General features: G+C 39.3%; 1 protein-coding gene across 1 annotated transcript; it reads left to right on the top strand.

The window, feature by feature from the left end:
* The first annotated feature begins 31 nt into the window (after positions 1-31).
* Positions 32-18,518, top strand: LOC106158307 (uncharacterized). The gene is made up of 21 exons (XM_087019321.1): positions 32-130; positions 773-941; positions 7,135-7,378; positions 7,644-7,728; positions 7,989-8,129; positions 8,453-8,586; positions 8,774-8,946; positions 9,193-9,336; positions 9,651-9,846; positions 10,144-10,283; positions 10,690-10,890; positions 11,186-11,346; positions 11,789-11,906; positions 12,415-12,504; positions 13,256-13,345; positions 13,828-13,917; positions 14,709-14,861; positions 15,094-15,352; positions 15,646-15,815; positions 16,121-17,110; positions 17,469-18,518. Exons 2-21 carry the CDS (start codon positions 812-814, stop codon positions 17,804-17,806), a joined length of 4,047 nt encoding a protein of 1,348 aa, XP_086875447.1. The 5' UTR covers positions 32-130; positions 773-811; the 3' UTR covers positions 17,807-18,518.
* The last annotated feature ends 1,740 nt before the right edge of the window (positions 18,519-20,258 follow it).

Below are 20,258 nucleotides of genomic sequence, written 5' to 3'. Positions count from 1 at the left end.
TTAATCCTGGAACTCGCCCAAATTTCAGGGTACCGGCATATTGCGACACCATTCCCGAGGACGAGTCCGGCAAACTCTCGGTGCAACTTGGAGATATGGAGCCGACGGGGAGCACTTTCCCAGAGCTGCTGTAAGTTTCAGTTCGCTGGGTATTGATATTATTATTAATAAATTATTTGCAACTTATTTGAAACTTTTTCTTTACTGCAACCAGAAATTCAACCAGAATTTGTTCTTAACAATAAAACAATGTTGATTTATCTTTGCGAAAAAGAAAGAAACCCCCCCCCCCCTGCATCACTAGCTGCTACTAGTCTATTCAAAGGCGCCCACTTTTTCTGTGAGGTGCCGATGTATGTTTCTGTTATTGATGTTCGTAGTGAACGGTCTACTCACATTATTTGTCTATTCAGTTTAACCATTGTACCATTGGTATTTTCATTGTTCTAAGGAGTGTAATATTTGAGCGGTTTTTCTGTACTTTATTAATAAAATTATTTATAGTAGTAGATATTAATGCAGGTTATCAAAGAATTAACATGCTGGGAGTACATATTTAAAAGACAATAAATTCCAATTTTTAAAATTAAAATTCTGAATATAGTTGTGATTATGGCTTTCAGATATTAATTTGTCGTCTGGAAATAACTGTTTCTGTTGAATACAGGCAACCTGATGAGTTGATTCTGATATAAAAAGTAATGAGCCTTTAGTGGGAACAGAGTTATACGCCACTGTAGCTATAATTAAATTGAAGGATCTGTTTTTCCAGGTGACTGACGTGACACATGATGTAGATCACGCAGATGACATGGGCAGTGTTCATCTAAACGTTGCCATAGAACCAGCGTTGCACGTGCAGTTTCCCAGTGCCTCGGATACCATAGTTTACGACCTCGTCAACCCTTCGCTCGTTCTTCGTTTTCTAAAGGATTTGATAGGTAAGTCCTACTCCAGAGTCCTCGTGTTCCAATACGGTTGTCACATGTCTCTGCATATCATTATACGTCCCCTAGTAATATTGGTCCCAATAACACAGATGCTTCGACGTACACATAGTTAGACCGCATAATGAAGCCATCAGAAAACAGGGCATAGAACAACCGCAGATCCTACGTGTATGTACACATGTAGCACGGCCGAACACCTATGCCTTGGCACATTTGTTTACGTTGCTTTATAAATTTGCTGTTGGAACTGGTTTGTAGTATTGTAAAAATTCCGTTAGTATTATCCTTTCAGAAACGACTATACGCATGTTAGGGACTCTTAAAGATGCATACAAAGTCATTTTTTTTCACAAAAACCAAAAAAATGTCACCATATAGTTTCAAGTAGTATAACTAAGAGAATTACCAAAAGGCATTATTTAATTTTACCCGAAAATGATGTTTGTACGGATTTTTCTGCTGGCATTCTAAGCTGTATGTCAATGGGGCAGGAAAGTAGGTCACGAAGGTAGGTTAAATTTACAACCAAAAATTTAAAGAAAGGAGCAGTCTAAATGTCTTTTACGGCTATTCAGTTTATCCCTTGGCATGTCGAATTTATTTGAGTCATATAAGAATCTAGTAGAAGTGGTTTACATGTGTTACTGGGAATCCACGCTCCACCGATGCTCGGTTCGTATGTACCTTTAAGCGATGGCTGCTTTATTAGAGTATTGCAGTGTAGTAGAAGACACATGTAGGTGGTGTGCATGCACGTACGTGAGTGTGTGAATACAATACACGGAGCTTATTTTGGATTGGAGTGCAGAAAACACGTCTGTTAAGATACTTCATGGTATATTACCACTTCATGGGATAAATGCTCTGATTTTACTGTCAAATCGACTTCATAGGATAAATTGCGACTTCATCTCCACATAAGATATTGCCTGCGACTTCATGGGATAATGGTGAAATAGTACCTGTTGTTGGCCCAACGCTATGAGAGAGAGCGTTTTTGAAATATAATGTTTTTGTACTGTAAATATTATCCAAAATAGGTAAACTTTAATTCACTTGTATGACTGAATAGGGTTTCTTTAGTGGTATTGGGTGCATGTTTTGAGTAATTTTTAAATGCACAGGCGTATGTAGGTGAGGATTCAGTATTTCTAAAAATCAGTATACATTATAGGACATTATGGTCAGCGTTGAAGAAAAGGGGGTCCAGACCCCCTGGGCCCTCCCTTCCTAGATCCGCTTGATGCATAAAACTAATGGATCAGGTAAACCAGGCTATGAAAACATAATTTACGCGTAGGTTACTGGATTATAAGATGGATAAATAAACAAAGATGAATAAATAGATAATAAAAAGAAGCAGAGAAGGTCGTGTATATACAGTGCCGCCGGAATGTCCCCTTACTTACCCTCCGGGTCGCTGCGGGTTGTACGGACGGCCTGGCTCGGTAACTATGGAAATAACATTGTCATCCATACGCTGTTTGGTTTCTGTTAACAATAGTTCCATACCCTGCCCGTCGGGCAATTATCGTGACAAACTTTCTGCTAACAAAAGAGCCTAACCCTAGCTCGCTGAGATAAAGATCGAAGGTGAGCGTGGTCGCAATTAAGTGTTCATCCAAGCGTTAATTTACCTTTAATGCGCGGTGGCTTCACTCTACTTTGATCACTCTACTCTGATACGGAGATTTTAAGTATAAGAACTTGCCAACAGTGATTTTTAAAAGTCGCTTTACCAAAAAGATTCGGTGATGACAGCAATTTTCGTGTACATTGTAGCTATGAATTGATTGAATTTACATAGAGTTTAATAAATGAATTTATGAATTTATTAAAGATCAAATAAAACACTACTCGTACTTGTACATGTAATATTTATTAGGCTTCAAACTGTCTTTACTATATACACTGAACAATTTCTATTTTGTCGTAAAGGGGTCCAGTCCAGGTGTGCATGAATTACTTAATGATGCCCGCATGCTTCCAAATTACTTGCTTTTAAAATTAGCCTAAAGTTTAAATTGACCTTTATTATTGTAAGAGTACCGTTGGAATACTCGGAATGCGCTTGAATTCGCCTGGAATGATAAGTGCACTTTCGTCTGTTTTAGCTCTCAAATGCAGTTCGAATGTATTTGGAAAACTAGGAATATCTATAATGCTGTCAGAAGGCAACTGTTTCTCTATCATTGTTTGATATGTAATTCAAAACGATAGGAATAGTTCATCTTTACGATCTAAAGCCCAAACTTAACCAAAAGCCTTCTTCATACTTAAAAGCATCAAAAGAAATTAATTTAAAAAGCTGGATTACATTCCCTCGGGCTTACTTCACTGGTTGGCACGTGTCATCTCACATTAATTAACAATCAGTTCAGGTTAGCTTTATTCATGCTGGGTAAACACAGTGATAAATCCCTGACTATTACATAATCACTACTGTGTGACGCGCGTCGTCTAAAATTAATGTTAACATTGCGATGACGCTCTTCAATCCAAACTAATCAATTGCACATAATTCTAAATCAACTGACACGTGTCAACAGGATTGTTTGTGTATCTGGACTTCCTAAATGGCCAGAGAGGATTTTGTTTAATATGACATGTTAATGTCACTGATTTCCATGCCATCGTGTCACCTGCCAAGTGAACGGTATAAGTGAGGCAATTAAGAAGGGTCAGACCGTATTCGTTGAACCGACTAATTTGGGTGTCCGATAAGGATTGCTTGGGGATTCCCCTACCCTGCAATTATCATACGGCCTCTATTGTTCGACCATATGGGGCAGGGTTGGGAAACCATACGGCCATTTGGTAAGGGGACATTCCGGCGGCACTGTAATTGTGCTCTACAATTGTCTTGATCAAGTCGCGTCCCACTCTGAAAAGACTAATTTTTCCATGAGGAAAGACACGCGCAAGTGTAATGATTTACGTTTGTCCCTTGGTTTCCGAGATGCTCTGTTCTGGTCCTACACCTGTGAATGTCCATCATGATGTGATCAATGGTGTCCCCGAAATGTGCCCTTGGCTGGCTCTCAATTGACCCGAAAGTATTATCTGCGGCACAGTTTGCATTTGGAAACCTGTTAATAAGGCGTTCGGAGGTGGGGGGGTAGGCCTACTCGTTGTTTAGCAGGCTTACTAACGTAATTGATCTGAGAGATCAACAGGCTTGATATTTATTCAGAATTGTGGTTGATTGTAATTTTTACATCGTAATTTCTGCTATCTACCCGTAGACCTTTAGTAGAGGGACTTTGCAGTCCTTTGGGGGGGGGGGTATATATTTTTTATATCGTTGTTAATGGTATCCTCTATCCATTAAAGTGAGGAGCATGAGACGTTGGGGATATTTAAACTTGCCATTAGGGATGTGCACGTGTCCTTCGGATTTTTGGTGACTTTGGTGACCTAGGGGTGGTTGACTATTATTATCTTTAAATTGTATTTTCTGCTATATACCCATAGGTCTTTAGGTTGAGGAAACTAAAATGTCGGGGTGTGCATAGGCAGGGTTTTTTTTTTTTTTTTTTTTTTTTGTGACCTGGGGTGTGGCTGTCCCTGGGGATGGTACACATATATATTACCGTAATTTATTTCATCTCCCCCTAGACCATTCGAATTAGGAACATGAGTCTTTGGTGCATGGGTGGGCTACATTAGTGTGACTTGGGGTGTGGCCGTCCCTAGGGGGTGGAGTGATTAGTGGTTTGTCAGGCAATGAAACTGATTCCATAGATTGCACTTAAGATTCCTTGCAGAGTTGGACCGACCCAGCTAGTACTACATCCTATTTGTGAATCTGATGGCGGTCTTCGAGTTAAGAAGGAAGGGGAATGTAGAGCAAGCAGCAGACTAAATAACAGACCTTCAGTCGTATTCTTGAATATAGGTCAAGTTAATTAAAACCCATTCAAGACCCCATACTCTCAGGAATCCTAGGGTCCAAGTCCCATTGTTCTTTAACATAAAACACATATGTTAATTACTGCTCTTGGAAAATAAACATTTTTGTTTTTTGGTTTTTTGTTAAGACACATCAGCAGTTAAACGCTAGGATTCCTGATCGAGTGTGTGGGGCCTTGAATTAGTTTTTAATTGGATTCCCTGACCTATATTTATGCATATGGCTGGAAGTCCATTTAGTTCTGTATGTGCTTCTGCTGTTCTCTACATTTCTCAAGGACCCATGCACATTCATTAAAATGACTGGTTCATCAATCTCCGATTCATGTTCATTAAAATTTAAGGGTATAGATGGCAGAAATAAAGTTGTGAAAAATTGAATCAACCACCCCCCGGGATAGCCACACCTGAAATATCATACTAACATTCCCGGAAACCTAGATGCATATCCTCAATGGTAAGCTTATCAGCCCGGAAGATTTCATGTTCCCAACTGTAATGGCGTAGGCCTAAGGGTAGAAGCACGAATAACGATGTAAAATTTAAAATCAATCTCCCCAGGGACGGCCACACCCAATGTCACAAAAACCCAGAAGGACCCATACACATCCCCAAAGACAGATTTTTCAATCCCCATAGCCTTACGTTCCCAGCTTTATTGGTCTAAGGAAGCAGGAATAACAATGCCAATTAGACTCAACGCCCCCAGCCCCCCCCCCCCCCAAAAAAAAAAAATTCCGAAGTGCCCTTCCACATTCAAAATAGTTTGTACCCACGTTTCATGTTCCTAGCGTAAAATACGATGAAAAAATTAGAATAGACCACCCCCAGGGTCGACCACACCCCAAGTCACAATTGAATTCTGAAGAGCCTTTGCAAATTTCTATAATGATAGGTTTATTAATCCCCGATGTATCAAGTTCCTAACTATGATGGTTTAGGAAGTAACAATGTGAAATAGATTATGTATGTATATAATAAATTGTCCACCACAGGGAAAGCTTGACCAATGTAAGCGTTCCTAGCCTAGACAACCCCGTCCCCATTCCAATTTTACCTCTATAGAACTTCACACTAGCTATTTATTGACTTAGAAAAAACTCTGGTTGCAAAATGCGTTCCGGTTGAAAAATTCGTTTTCACGATTTTCTTGGTTGCAAAATGCGTTGCAGTTGCAAAATGCGGCTCTACACCAGTTTTATGAATCCCCAGTATTTCATTCTCCCCAACATCTACATGTATCTGGACAGTTGACCGTTTCAAATCATTCAGATTTCAGACTTTCCGACCTAAGCGTTTTCATTAAGTATATAGGCCAGGAGGTCTATCTTTTTAAACGACCGAAATATTTTCGAAACATTTATGTTGCATATCAATAGAAAAGCCTATTTTTACAGCTTGTTATTGCAAGTCAGAACATTTACGTCATAGTTACAAAAGAGATACTTGATACTTCTATAACACGAATAATGGAATAGACGGTTTGTTAAAGATATTAATGTACACCTAGTGTGGAGCAAAATTAAAACCTCTCTGCCTAGTAGAGTTCTCTACCTACAGTGGAAAGACATACATTCTTGCTACTATGTACTAGCCACATCTATAAACCTGCGCCGCCAATCAAACCACACATGGTCAGTTTTATGCCCTAGTTTAAAGGCAGGCAATGTGTTTATTTATACACTTCGTTTGTCTTATACATCTAGTGCCTTAGACCCGCCATGATTCAACGTCCAAATATTATCAGTTTTTAATCGTCCTGAAATCTGAAAAATCTCAAAACTAAATGGGTAAAACAAAAAACTAGCTTTATGCTTTCCGTCACTGGACCGGAGCTCTTGAAATAAAGTACATTATTTATAGAAGTTAATCTCACGGGTATCTACGAGAACATCTGAAAATAACAGCTTCATTAAACTTCAACGAGATAAAATACGCACTATCATGAGAGTGAGTAATGTTACTCCCCCCCCCCCCCCCCCACACACACACACACACACACACACACACCATTTCAAATACACGCGTCACTCTGGAAATCATGGTCTAGAATGAAACTTCATATCGACCTTTACGCCTAATTTCCACATCCAACCAGAACTGAAACATGTTTGGATACAATGTACCATGAAGTGGTAATATACTACGAAGTCTCCTAAGGGTCCTTATTTTTTAACCAATGAAGTCGCCTTCTATCATGAAGTAGTAATTCTTATCCTATGAAGTGGTAATATACCATGAAGTATCTTAACACACGTCATTGTTGTTTCAGACCCCGGTGTTGTCAGTCAGTCTGAGACTGTCACATACACGACTACAGCCCCTATCACGGACAGTTTGGACATTACCACGTGTTCTAAGACCTGTTCCGGGCGTGAGGGCGTGCACCTTGTGGTCCACAAAGCGGGGCCGGGGTACAGAAAAGACGCTGGGTTTCTTCGTTTAGAAGCGGCATATTCGATTTTCAGAAGCCTTGAAGAATATGTGCTTGTTCCTGATTCTGTAAAAGTTTCTGCGTAAGTGTGTGAACCGTTATGTTTGACATCTTCATATCCGATGTGTGTATTACGTATTTCAGTTCAAGCGCCATCAGTTAGGTGTTTCAATATCAAGGTGCATTACCATACAGTTATGTTAAATGTTAACCAAGAGCGTCAGCTTATCAATTCGAGGCCATGATATTAGAACTTAAATTATGTCTTTTTTATACCACATTTAGGTATATTTTTTAAGGGCATTGAATGGTGATCATTAATAAATATAATTTAACCGGCATTACAGGCACTGTAGGCCAGCTACCGTAGCCAGCACGTGTGCTGTTGGACCTGGTACCTGCCTATGTCCTGATGGAAGCAGTAGTATTGAGGTGATTTGTGTCATTTGTGTTTTTATTGCCTGGACAATCCTGATACTAAAAAGTTTGTGTTGCAGGTAAATTTCTATCGCTTAATACGTTTCTGTGTCCGTTCTCGACATTAAATTAGTCTTTCAACATCAAAACTTCATGGCCGAAAGCAACCAAATAAAACATTTACAAATTTAAGTCGATGGCAAATTTTTGAAATATAATATGAAAGTCATATTATGATATTGAATCAGTTGTTAATATTTGGTTATGATTCACAGTATAACCACAGTTGCCAGTGTGACAAGTGCCCGGATGGTAAAACTAAAAAGGTGGTCACTGATGACCCATCTCAGCCTGCGTGTCCATGTCACTGTGCGGACGGTTGGCCACGGAAGATGAACGCAGACGGCACGTGTGAGGTACGGTACATGTACATATTCATAAAATAAAATTTGGTGTTTTTTTGTAAATTTTCATGAAGGTTTTAAGAAGGTTTAAAGAATTTTTAAGATTATGGTTGAATCGAATGATTTCTATGCGCAGTGCAATCCAGACATCATTGTTATCATTTTGATTATGTTTCAAAATAATGGAACCAAGGCAAATCGTTAATATTTCAGTGAATTTTTGTGTACAACTTTAACTGACCTAATGCTTTTGACATCCGTATATCAATCGATCTTGAAACCATATTTTACTGTTATTATATTTCTGCCCATTCTATCAATGTGTATATTTCTAGTGTGGCTGTGAGTGTCCCAATGGCGGTTATGGTACCGTTAAACCTGATGGTGGCTGTCATTGTTCATGTGAATGTAAAAACTGCCAGAACTCGGTTATAGCTAGTGATGGAACGTGTTACTGTCCGAATGATATGTGAGTATATTGCACCCCGCGTAGAAGCATAGACAGGAATATTCTTATATTGATGAACGTGGACGCCTGGTGTATTCGGAAATTTTTCGAACATGCTTGTAATGGGGGAACTATTTGCAGTTACGTGTTATAAGTTTCGGAACTACTGATGTCAACTGATTTGAATGTCTAGTTTTTGCTTCTACAGCTGCCCGGTGTGTGACTCTGCCTACAAGCCCGTGTGGGAAGACTGTCGTTGTGTTTGCCGTGAGAAGACCCAGTGTGGACTGTACCCTGCCTGTGTACGAGGTCGACGTGGAGAGCAGTGTGACCAGCCGGACTGTGAGCCATGCAGTTTACAGACGGACAACGGGTTGCAAGGTGAATCGCCCCAAATTTAAGTGTAAATGCACCATATGCTGTCTTGAATTTACACAGCAAAATAGACATTTATTTTCAATTTTTTTTTTTTTTTTTTGACAAATGCTTTCCTTCGAAATATTTATCACTATATCAACTTTATTATTTCTTTGTGTCTTATCTTTGCTAAATGTTCTATAAACTAGCCGCTGAATTCATACAATCAGATAGAGCCTTTACATTACAAACACCCCTTTTGCATTTCAGAATGTTTTGGCAATGGTGATTGCACCCCTCAGTCGTACTTCTGTAGCTCCAGGTGTGTGTGTTCCCAATTCTGGACCGGCGTCTGTTGTAGTGTCAGAATACCAAGAAACATGGGAGGTGATCCTCACTTACAAACAGCAGATGGTAGGTAAACATCGTCAAAATTTCTCATCGAATTTAAATCACTTTATCTTTAGACATGTTTTTCAAAATGGAAAGGCATAATATACTGCGGTTCTTTGAATCACATTTGTAACATACGTGTTTATTTTAGAGTATTAATATATTTTTTCTTTACACTTCTTTGGCGGTTTAGTGTGCATCGATGTTAATTTCCTGATTTAATCATACCATCTCGAAAAACAAAGGAAAGTAGTCGTTGAAATGAAATAACCGTTGTGCTCCATGTTTGCTAAAGTAATGGTATAACTTGCTGTATGAATTCATTGTTTCCTAAGGTATTTCCTATGACTACCATGGTATCGGGGAGTTCTGGGATTGTATGAGTACAGCTAACGACTTTGGCGTACAAGTCAGGTTCTTTGGCTATAAACAAGCGTCACTTGTCGGTGCTGCCGCGCTCAAGGTCGGACACAGTGTGGCCACCATTACTACACCGGTCACTGCTACTGAAACCACTCTTCCTACTTTAAGGTGAATTGGAAGTGTATAAAGAGTGTACTAGTAATATTGCCTTTGAATAATATGACATTAAAATCCGGAACTATTCTATCAAACTTTGGATCTAACAAACAGCATGATGGTTGCGCTTGTTTTATCAATCATATGGTCAATAAAACGAATGGATGTATTGTTCTTAGATTTTTTAAAAATATCATTAAAATGATCGTTATTGTAGACGTCTTACTACACGTGCCATGTACCTCACGGTAATATCTGGCATATAAAACACACATACGTACGTTAAGATAAAAATTCTTTTTTACTCAGAATTGACGGGCTAGTCCAGAGCATAACCAAAAACAACACAAGATTGACGCTTAACAACGACACCGTCATTGTAGATATTGCTAAGGTCAGGAACAACACCACTGGTGCCGTGATGATGATTGCAATCCAGTATGACACCGGTATGTATACTGTAATATTTATGTTCTTTCACCTAGGCACGTAATTTGAAGAGAATATTCTCATACAGGATAGCCTCTGGATGTGATATACAATGTAGCTGTGAGTTGCTAATATGTGTTCCACTATATATGGTGCGGCATAGCCGCAGGAGCTGGGAAGGGGGGTAGGCGGGATTAGCTACGTATTTCAACCATGTTAGTCCTAGGGGCAGAACGAATGGCTCAGTGACTGCTTATACTGTGATTGCATCTTTAGTTTATAATTAATGTCGTGGACGATGCCCAATACAAAAGAAGTTTAAAGAAAGTCCATTTAATTTTTCCATCATCTGAACAGTTACTCCGTTTCTTTCCTCACGCCTGTGTTGATTGGCACTGATATTGTCAACGCTTTATTTCCCCTTAGGTGTATCTGTCACAGTAGACGTCCGGTTCAGTCCGGTGATGGGGCGTCTCTTCCTTAACGTACGTTCTGGTCTAACTGCCAGTTTTAAGGGGCAGACGTCTGGACTATGCGGACTGATGGACGACAACCAGGACAACGATTTCACCATGGCCAATGGTACCGTGGTCACCAAGGACAAGGCAGTGGAATTTGCCGAGTCATGTGAGTCATAAGGAAAAAAAATAATACAACAACTATTAGAGAGAATGATCAATGTACTGATGAGCTTGATTACATATTTATTCTTGACTTCTTCTCTTTGAAATTCAGAGTATGGCGATGAAACACCATATTGTCTGTAGACTGCATATAGATGTGTAGAAAATCAGACTTGTAATTAATATGTCATATTCTTTAGCATGTTTAGAAATCGGTGATAACAACACTGCCTTAACTGTTCGAATTTCAACCATTTACTCCTTTGAAACATTTTTAACATTTGTCGTTATCACCACAGGGAGAATAAGTACTTCGTTTTCTGGTTCTGGATTATACGGCAGTTGGTCCTGGGACAGTTCAAACTTCCACGCTGATGACGTCATGGACCCCTCCTACACCGACCCCAGTCTATACAATCCGGTCTACAGTCCTGTGAACGTATCACAGGCTGAGATGAAGGTCAGTGACCTCTTACCTGTATATAACGCTTAGCCATTGTGGCCAAAATGACTGTGTTTATCACAAATACGCAATGTCACCCTGGTATATCAATACAGAATTATGCTGTTAACGTATGGTAAACAATTTGATAAGATACTTAATATGAAACCGGTCTGTTTCAAGACGACTTTTATCAACTGATAAAGTACTTTTGTATGGAACACTTATTGTTGCATATGCTTCACTTGTGCTTTACATCACCGCATAGTTTTAGAAAGCTCTTGAAGTTATTTCCAAATACCCCAGTACATTCAAGGAAAACGGGTACATGGGTTAATTCCAAATCATTGGATTATCAAAATTAGTAGCATAGTAGGTAAGGTGTAAAGATGAGCCCGAGTAGGTAACATTAACATTTGCAACCTATATAATGCTATACCGTCATTACCCCAATATTCAGGCTGCAGAGACGGTATGTCAGGGAAAAGGACTGGAGGGCGTATTACTGCAGGAGTGTGTCTATGACATCGTGGTCACGAAAGATATCACTTTCTCCAACCAAGAAACATACGAATTAAGTGAGTATTAATATATATATATATATATATATATATATATATATATATATATATAATTTCTAACACCACTGCTTGCCTTATCTGCCTGGCTTAAATAAAAATCGATAAATATTCCGTATAAAAACGCTAACATACTTTGTACATGTGCAGTTTCACAGTCTGGTAGCACGTAGAGAGTTGGAAAAAAGAATATATATATATATATATATATATATATATATATATATATATATATATATATATATATATATATACAGTGGCACAACCAGATATAATAACTGATTGATAAAACTGAGAATATTAATGGATATTATAAAACCATAAATAAAGGTGTATGTGCGCATGCGTTACCATTCTTTATCTTATTTTCAAATCCCAGTTTTATTTTGTGTTATTTTAACTGCTTAATTAATATCCTTTGCTAGACGTATACAATAATATATGCATACCTGCATGCTTATACAACCACATCTGTGTCTGTGGTCTTATAATATAACGTTATTGCCAGGTTGTCCCGGTCAGTGTAATGGTAAAGGGAGGTGTGTGAACAGCACTTGTCAATGTAACGACGGCTGGACTGGAACCGACTGCTCAATAGGTAGGTACATGTAACATGTCACTTTGGACAACGCCCTACAAGGAGATATACAAAGGTGGAGTTGACATATATCTTAGCAAAAAGATATTCAATGTCTATTTAGATATTGTTACGGGTCAGAGTAGGGGCCTACCCAATGCCAGGAAAAATCAATGACAAAAGATTTAAAGAAGTTTTAATATTTTATTAAAACTAAATAAACTAATGACAATAACAATAAGCTATTCTTAATACACAAATAAACCTATCTGAAAGCATGAAGTGTCCTGTGTGAAAGTCCGATGTGAATCCGTCGACTGGAGATTGAATGGAGATAAATCGGCTCAAAGTTCAGTGAAAGTGTCCGATGAAATCCCACAGTAATTACGATGCAAGTTCCAGTAGAAAATATGAGCGTCGGTTCAGTGGTAAATAGGCTCCAAAAAAAAATATTCTCCTTCAAAAGTCCCAAAACAAAACAAAAAAAAAAACAGTCTCCTATCCGTTCATACTCCAGCGTCTGTCTAAACTAACGCTCTCGAGATACTCATGCTCTCGCTATATGGTGACGTCATAAGCTGACCTACTTATACACAACAATATTTTTTCCACTTTTTTCTTTTCCACTTTGTTTCTAAACATGTTTCTTATGAAACTGCGACATCCACTGCTCTGTGCAATAATAATAATAATAATTTATATAAATATAGATATGGTTTGAATTATAATACAAGTGACAATACTTATGCCAATATCACTCTGGTTCATACAGGTTCCTGTGGTGCCTGCGTCAATGGTGTGTGTGACAGCGGTTTCTGTGTGTGTACTGTGGGCTGGGAAGGGACAGCCTGTGACCAGAAAGGTAACTTTAAGGAACTTACAAAACACCCGTTTACTGCATGCACTCGATTGCTCTTCTGGAGCACTCTATTTTGTACGATAGTCACAGTTGTGTACTGTATAGCATTTATTCTCCTTTCGCTCGCCACGCTTCACCACCAAACATTCCTCTGACGGTTGTGGCCTAACCATTATCAGTCTTGTTAATAAACAAATGTATCGCAGTCACGATTTCAAGTCTTCTTTGGTCAGGAAGAGACTTATAAAACGCATCAAGAAACAAGAAGTTATGTCTAGTAGAATTAATTTAATCATTATGATGTATTTTATTTTAAGAACATTGTGTTGAATAGAAAGCTTCAAAGCATCGCAACAGTAACGCTATAATATGAGTAAGTGTATAGAAGAGGAATAGGTATGATGCATATCATAATGTGCCATACCTCACAATACATAAGTTTTCTTAAAATGTGCTATTAACATCAACGCCATACTCTATTCCAGCAACGTGTCTGTATGTTAATAACTGCACTGACGAGGATCACGGTGTGTGCTACAAAACCAACAGGTGTCGCTGTCTACCAGGATTTGTGGGTATGTATTGAGTACCACGGCGTGTGTTACAGGACCAACAGGTGTTGGTGTCTACCAGGATTTGTGGGTATGCGTTACAATAAGGATTAACTTTCGTGTTGTTGTGAACCGTCTAAAATGACTTTAACTTTAATTTATAACTGTACTGAATTTCAGTGCATCAATTTCCATTAACGAATTAACTAATCTATGGGCTCCGACATGACTCCAGATTCGACTCAGTCTTTCACTTTACGTGCACAGAGAAGCATAACAGAACAACCTCACATCTTCAGTCTCAGATCAAAAAAGTGTCTTTATTATGTACAGGCTTCAAGTTATATACAGATTATCTACAGGGAATCAATGCGTACATGCATGTACATGTGGCTGCTACTTATTACATACTAACATACTACAATACATACTAATCGTTGTGCAATATTAACAGGTGATATGCATCTGTCTCAAGCATAGGCCTACCTATGGGCCTCTACAGAAAATAACATTTATGTTTACAGGACAGACGCAAATTAGATAATAACATGTTGATTAACTATGACTTCACAATGTGGAATTGTGTGGAATACTGCGTAAATTCCACAGTGTGTTTTCAAGGCAGAGGGCAAAATCTTCCAGAAGCCGAGCGCAAACTGAAGTTAATCACCCGAGTTGGATGGCAGTTGGATCGATCTAAGTAAAAATTGTTTATTTGGAATGCACCTTACCTGTATATAAATTAATGTACCATGTTTCTGTGGCAAAAATGCACGAACACTTATTTATGCACGTCTTCAATTCTGTATATTTAGGTAGTGACTGTAGCATCGTTGCAACTTGTTTCAACGTGTCTGACTGCTCCGGTCACGGGGTCTGCGTGGACTTTGACGTATGCAAATGTGACAGCGGATGGGCGGGGCCAAATTGCACAGAGTTTTCTTGTGAACGTCTGGCGGCGTGCTCAGGTGTGTTGTTCATAGGAGAGATTTTTACGATTGTTTTTACGTGAATAATATGAAAAAAGGATGAATTTGAGAAAGTACACAAAAATAGAAATACAAAACGTTTTTTGTATAATTGTAACAATATGCGATAGAATAAAGCAGTACTATACGATATGCCAGTATACACTGTGTATGTAACTGTTATGTGGTCAGTAGTTCAATTATAAGAATGTTGAAGCATGTACCTTTCCAGGCCACGGTCAGTGTAAAGGATACGACGTATGCAGTTGTGACAATGGTTGGCAAGGTGACAGCTGCGCTCTGCCAGACTGTTCTTCAAATAATGACTGCTCCCTACACGGGGTGTGTACGTCACCTCACACCTGCACGTGTTATGACGGTTACCATGGTGAAAACTGTACCGCAGTGAAAAATTGCACATCGTTAAATGGCTGTAGTGGCCACGGTATATGCGCTGCCTTTGAAGGGAATGATACGGCTGTTATGTGCAGGTATGGTACTTTCCGTTACCTTCATTTAGAGGTGGTAGGCGTTTGGTTATATATATCATAATAACAGAAATCCCACAGCAATTGTCTATTAAATCGACACGTAACAACTGTTTTTAAAATATATGTAAGATCAAAGTATGGGCTGGGTCTCTTTGTGACACTTAAAATAAGATGATATTAAAATTGTTACAACTGGCCGTATGACAAATTTAGAGAATTTCAGAGGGGGGAAAACAGTACCTACATGTATTTATGATTTTATTTTCTCCCTTCTAAAATGATATTTGTAACAGGTGTTTTGAAGGCTACCGTGGCGACACGTGTGACACCGTCTCATGTTCAACCGTAAACAACTGTTCAGGACACGGTGTGTGTTTGGAGCCCAACCTCTGTAACTGTGACACAGGCTTCGGGGGAAATGGCTGCTCTAATTTCTCATGTGAAGCTCTTGGATACTGCTCTGGTAATAACTGTATAACTCAATACGTACTCACAATGTCATATTATATATGGTTGTATATATTTATTCTATCTGTGCGACTAACCCGTTTACTTTCAAAGAAAAGCGTTAAAACATCCACTTGACCAGCAGGTATCTGCCAGTAATGCGTTCATTGGGAGTTTGCACACGATTGCATTGCCTTAGTGCGGAATAAACTAGTTTAAAACAAAGTCGTAAGTCTCATGGGTTAGCGCCTCAACGATTGCATTAGTTGCTCTCCCTATTACGCTATGTAACATACTTGTGTTCGTATTTCCTTTATGCAGGCAATGGACAGTGTGTATCTTTGGACACGTGCTTGTGTTCTCCCGGCTGGCTGGGTGAACGCTGTGACGAGCCCGTCTGCAGTGATGTGGCCAACTGCTCTGGTAATGGAAGTTGTGTCTCACCTAACCAGTGCGAGTGTCTGGATGAATACGACGGTGTCGACTGTTCTATTAGAATTGGTTCTAACTATCACAGCCCAATGTTTGCATACAACTGGTACAATGGCACTGTGCCGGAGAATGCCCCACCAGGGACTGTTATCGTGTTTCAAGAGAACATTACCGTGGTTAACGCGACAGACTTAGATACAGGGCGAAATGGCAAACTAGAGTATACTTTCTCTGGAAGCAACGGAGCGGAGCGGTTCTTCAACATGGACAGTCAGGGACAGTTATCAGTGGTAGCCAAACTGGACTACGACACTCTTCCGCAGGAGTTCATTATGACAGTAGTGGCATCTGACAAGGGCGTACCGCCCAAGAGTGCTGCCACCAAGGTTGCCATCATTGTCCAAGACGTCAACGATAACGCGCCAGTTTTTCAGTTGGTTGGTTTCCCAGATATCCCAGTGAATGCCAGTGGCGAGCTAGGACGCACGGTAGGGCGGTTCCTGGCCACAGACAAAGACAGTGGGTCGTACGGAACGGTTCGACACTCTATAACCAACGAAAGCAACCCTGATGCTGTATTTGCTGTCAATGAAGACACTGGAGAGCTGATCGTCGTCCGGTACCCAGTCCAGTATCGATATGACCTTACCATTTTGGCGGAGGATGGAGGAGAACCACCAAAGTCCGCCATCTTGCCTGTTGTTATTTCTGTCTACGGACACCTTGTTGAGGGGCGAAATGATACAGTCGTTGTGACCCCTACGACTAGCACCGTAGCATCGGTTTCCACGACCCTTGGGAGTTCTTCAACCACGGGCACCGCTGGTAAAGTGACAGATAGTGGGACAGTACCAACGCCGAAGACGACGACAACGCAAGGTATGTTATAGTAGCTCAAAATAATGACCAAGTTAACATGTATCTAAACGAACACAAACACCTGATAATTTCCACGCCCGATGATGTATAGGCTAATAGCGTAATTTTATAATAATACGTTTTTCAAATACGTTTTGCACGTATTACTAATTATAAGTCCTTAGTTATGCGTGCAATACCTGTATGTTTTCTGAACATGTACATGTATATTTACAAATAACGCATTTGGGGACACGCCAAGCTAAGAAAAAAGTAAAATGACCAAAAAATGAAAGAAATAAAGAAGGTAAACCGAGGATGATGTACAGGAAAAGATTACCGCAAGTAAATGAAACAAATTATATTCTCTTTATTTCAGCGACTGTGGTAAAGTCCCCACAAGAACCATGGTACCAGACGGTGGGCTTCAAGGCCGGCGCAGGCGCAGTTGGTGGAGTGGTGGCACTGTGCCTTACTGCTGTTATTGCCTATCGCTGTGTATGGGGACAGAAATATAAAGTCGGCTCAATGCCAGAACATCCTCGTGGGTCGTCCCCCATGGCCTACACACACCAGATGACATCTGTCGGGGCAAACAAATACGTCACGGAAGGAGACATCGGCGACAATGAGGACATTAATGCCTCGGCGGATAGTGAGAACGAGACTTCATTTCCACCTGGGAGACATGCATTTAGCAATCAGGCATTCACTTAGACATTGTTTTATTTTCTAAGATATTATAAACAATGCTTTTAGAAGCAAAGCACTAAAGTGGTGATGACGATACATGCGATATCTGATCCGTGCCGGCTTTGATTTTGAGAGATGAATGTTAGATGCGCAGATTCAAGAAAACTAGAAAAATTATTTGGAAATGAAATGCATGTTTTGATTATTACGGTGCTTCAAGATAATAAAATTGACCAAAAAATAACAACAAATATCAGATATCAAGAAGGTTATTGATATTTTGAATATGTAATACACATGCCATCTTAATCTCGAGAAATTTATGGTAGTCAAAATTAGGAATTATTAATTGATCATAATATATTAAATAAGAAACGCTGCTAGTTTATTGGAGGCTTGCTGCAATGTGATATGGATCACGGAACAACAAGAATAATTCCATGCCTTATTAGCAGTTATATACGGGACCAACTGACATTTATAATTTAAATTTATTAATAATGAATTTTTTCCAAGTATTTTTTTTTCAAAAAAAGTAAAACCCACTTGTACTGTTTTTATATCATATAAGCTGCTGCTTGTCCAGCGAGGTCACACAGTGAAAGTGGTTGTGATTGAAAAATATTTCACTTAGTGCAGGCAAAATGTGTCCTTTGCTTGCGTTATAATGCTCAACCTTGAATATCTTTTGAAAAACCCTTGTTAATTCCCAACACCCCAACATTGCAAACCCATTGCATGAAATGTCATAGATCCCTCTTATAATAAAGTTCTAAATAGCCAAATACAATACTTTTCAATGCTAATCATTCTGTAGTATTTTAGTGGGAATCGCCTTAATTTATTATAAACAGCAGACGGCACAGCTTTGTTACTTTAAATTAAGTCCCCTTTACACTGGACGGTGTCATTTCAGCGTCCCTTCTACAATCAATAATGTGGTCAAGAAGCTCAATTGTCGCCAAAGCAATTAAATCATGTCTCAGTGTAAATCATTCTTCGTCCCTTGTGCCTTCTTTGAACGACCGAATATAGGTTTTACTGGTAAAATAGCGAGCGACCTGTGCGTCCAATGAGCTACCCGCCTGCCTCCGCTGTGCGTGCCCTGCACAACCTGCGGTGTTCAAGGATTCATTACGAACCCTTCGTTACGTTCTCTGTACCTTCATCGACGTTTAGTGGCTGTCATTCTTAGATATTTCAACCCTCCTGCTAGACCGATAAACGATGCTTGGACGTTCTGTGTGCGATCTAAACGATCTCCGTGTTCTTTGAGCGTCCAACGGGAACCTGACAAGTTTTATGGCCGCACAAAGGACGCAAAAAGGACGCCGTCCAAGTGTAAAGAGGGTTTTACTCCCAAGATCAATTTACAATATTGCAGAGGTATATCTGACGATTTACGAAACCCCCAGACTTCGCTTCCATAGTTCAGGTTCGGTAACATATTTACATGTATCAAAGAGAAAAAGTTCAGTTTCTACATTTGAGAGTACGTCTCTACTGATATTTTAACTGCCAACATTGCTTCAGTTCCCTGATCAGCTATGGCTTTCTGTGTGGTGAGGAACTTTCCATTGTGATTTAACAATAACCCTAGGTACGGAAAACTATTGGGTATACACAGGGGCGGATCCAGATATATTTTCTGACAGTCTTCCAAATTATCTTTGATGATCCATCCTCGTTTTTGACCGTCTTCCGAGAGAAAAAGTTAGATACCCGTCTATATAAAATCTTGAAAAGACTTGAAATTCTGACCGTCTTCCGGAAGACCCAGAAGACGGCCTAAATCCGCCCCTGATACACTATATTTTCTTCAAAATTAAATCGAACCGAAAGCCCACTGATGTTGCTAGACGCCGATTCTTTATAAACAAATAAACTGTATTTACATTTTTACCGCAACTACTATAACTTTATGTATATATACTATAACAGTTTTCATCAAGCCCAGACCTGTATCCTCCCTTTTATACCACCCGCGTCAATCTTCATTGGACGTGCATTGAACTACTAATCATAACTGGGCCTCATTACGTCATCCACCCAAACATCTCCACGTACCTTCTTTTTCATCACAAAACGTGAATACAAACGAAACGCGGAAAATATTAATTATCTTAATATGTACTGTGCAGAAAACAACTCAAGACAACGCTACTAATTCACTAATATCCTTTATTTGAATTCCTCTCGGTCGCCCACTCAGCCGAATATAGCTTTTTTATGGCCACGTTTGCCTCGAGTGCAATGAATTCTTCTTAATGTAATTTATATAATGAGTTACACTAGATTGATCTAAAGTGCCAAGCACATATCTATTTATTTTATTATTATTATTATTATTGTTATATATGAAATAATATGGAAAAAATATAATCTATTAAGATATCAAGTAAAAATGCTGTCTAAGAACAGTGTCAGGGGGTCCTGCCCCCCTTCAATTTCTGGAAAAAAATTACACCAAAGGTCC

The sequence above is a fragment of the Lingula anatina genome, chromosome 8 (assembly GCF_051362555.1).
Source record: "Lingula anatina isolate TDL-2025a chromosome 8, LinAna3.0, whole genome shotgun sequence".
Taxonomy (NCBI): Eukaryota; Metazoa; Brachiopoda; class Lingulata; order Lingulida; family Lingulidae; genus Lingula; species Lingula anatina.
Note: the sequence above shows the minus strand (reverse complement) of the source record. Positions and strands in the feature narration are given on the sequence as shown.

What these genes read in the sequence shown, in the direction of transcription:
- LOC106158307 (XM_087019321.1), top strand. Translation starts at nt 812, where the DNA reads ATGGGCAGTGTTCATCTAAACGTTGCCATAGAACCAGCGTTGCACGTG. An exon ending in CTGTCTACCAGGATTTGTGG is followed by an intron (nt 13,918 to 14,708) that starts GTATGTATTGAG and finishes CTGTATATTTAG; the next exon opens with GTAGTGACTGTAGCATCGTT. An exon ending in GAAGACGACGACAACGCAAG is followed by an intron (nt 17,111 to 17,468) that starts GTATGTTATAGT and finishes TCTTTATTTCAG; the next exon opens with CGACTGTGGTAAAGTCCCCA.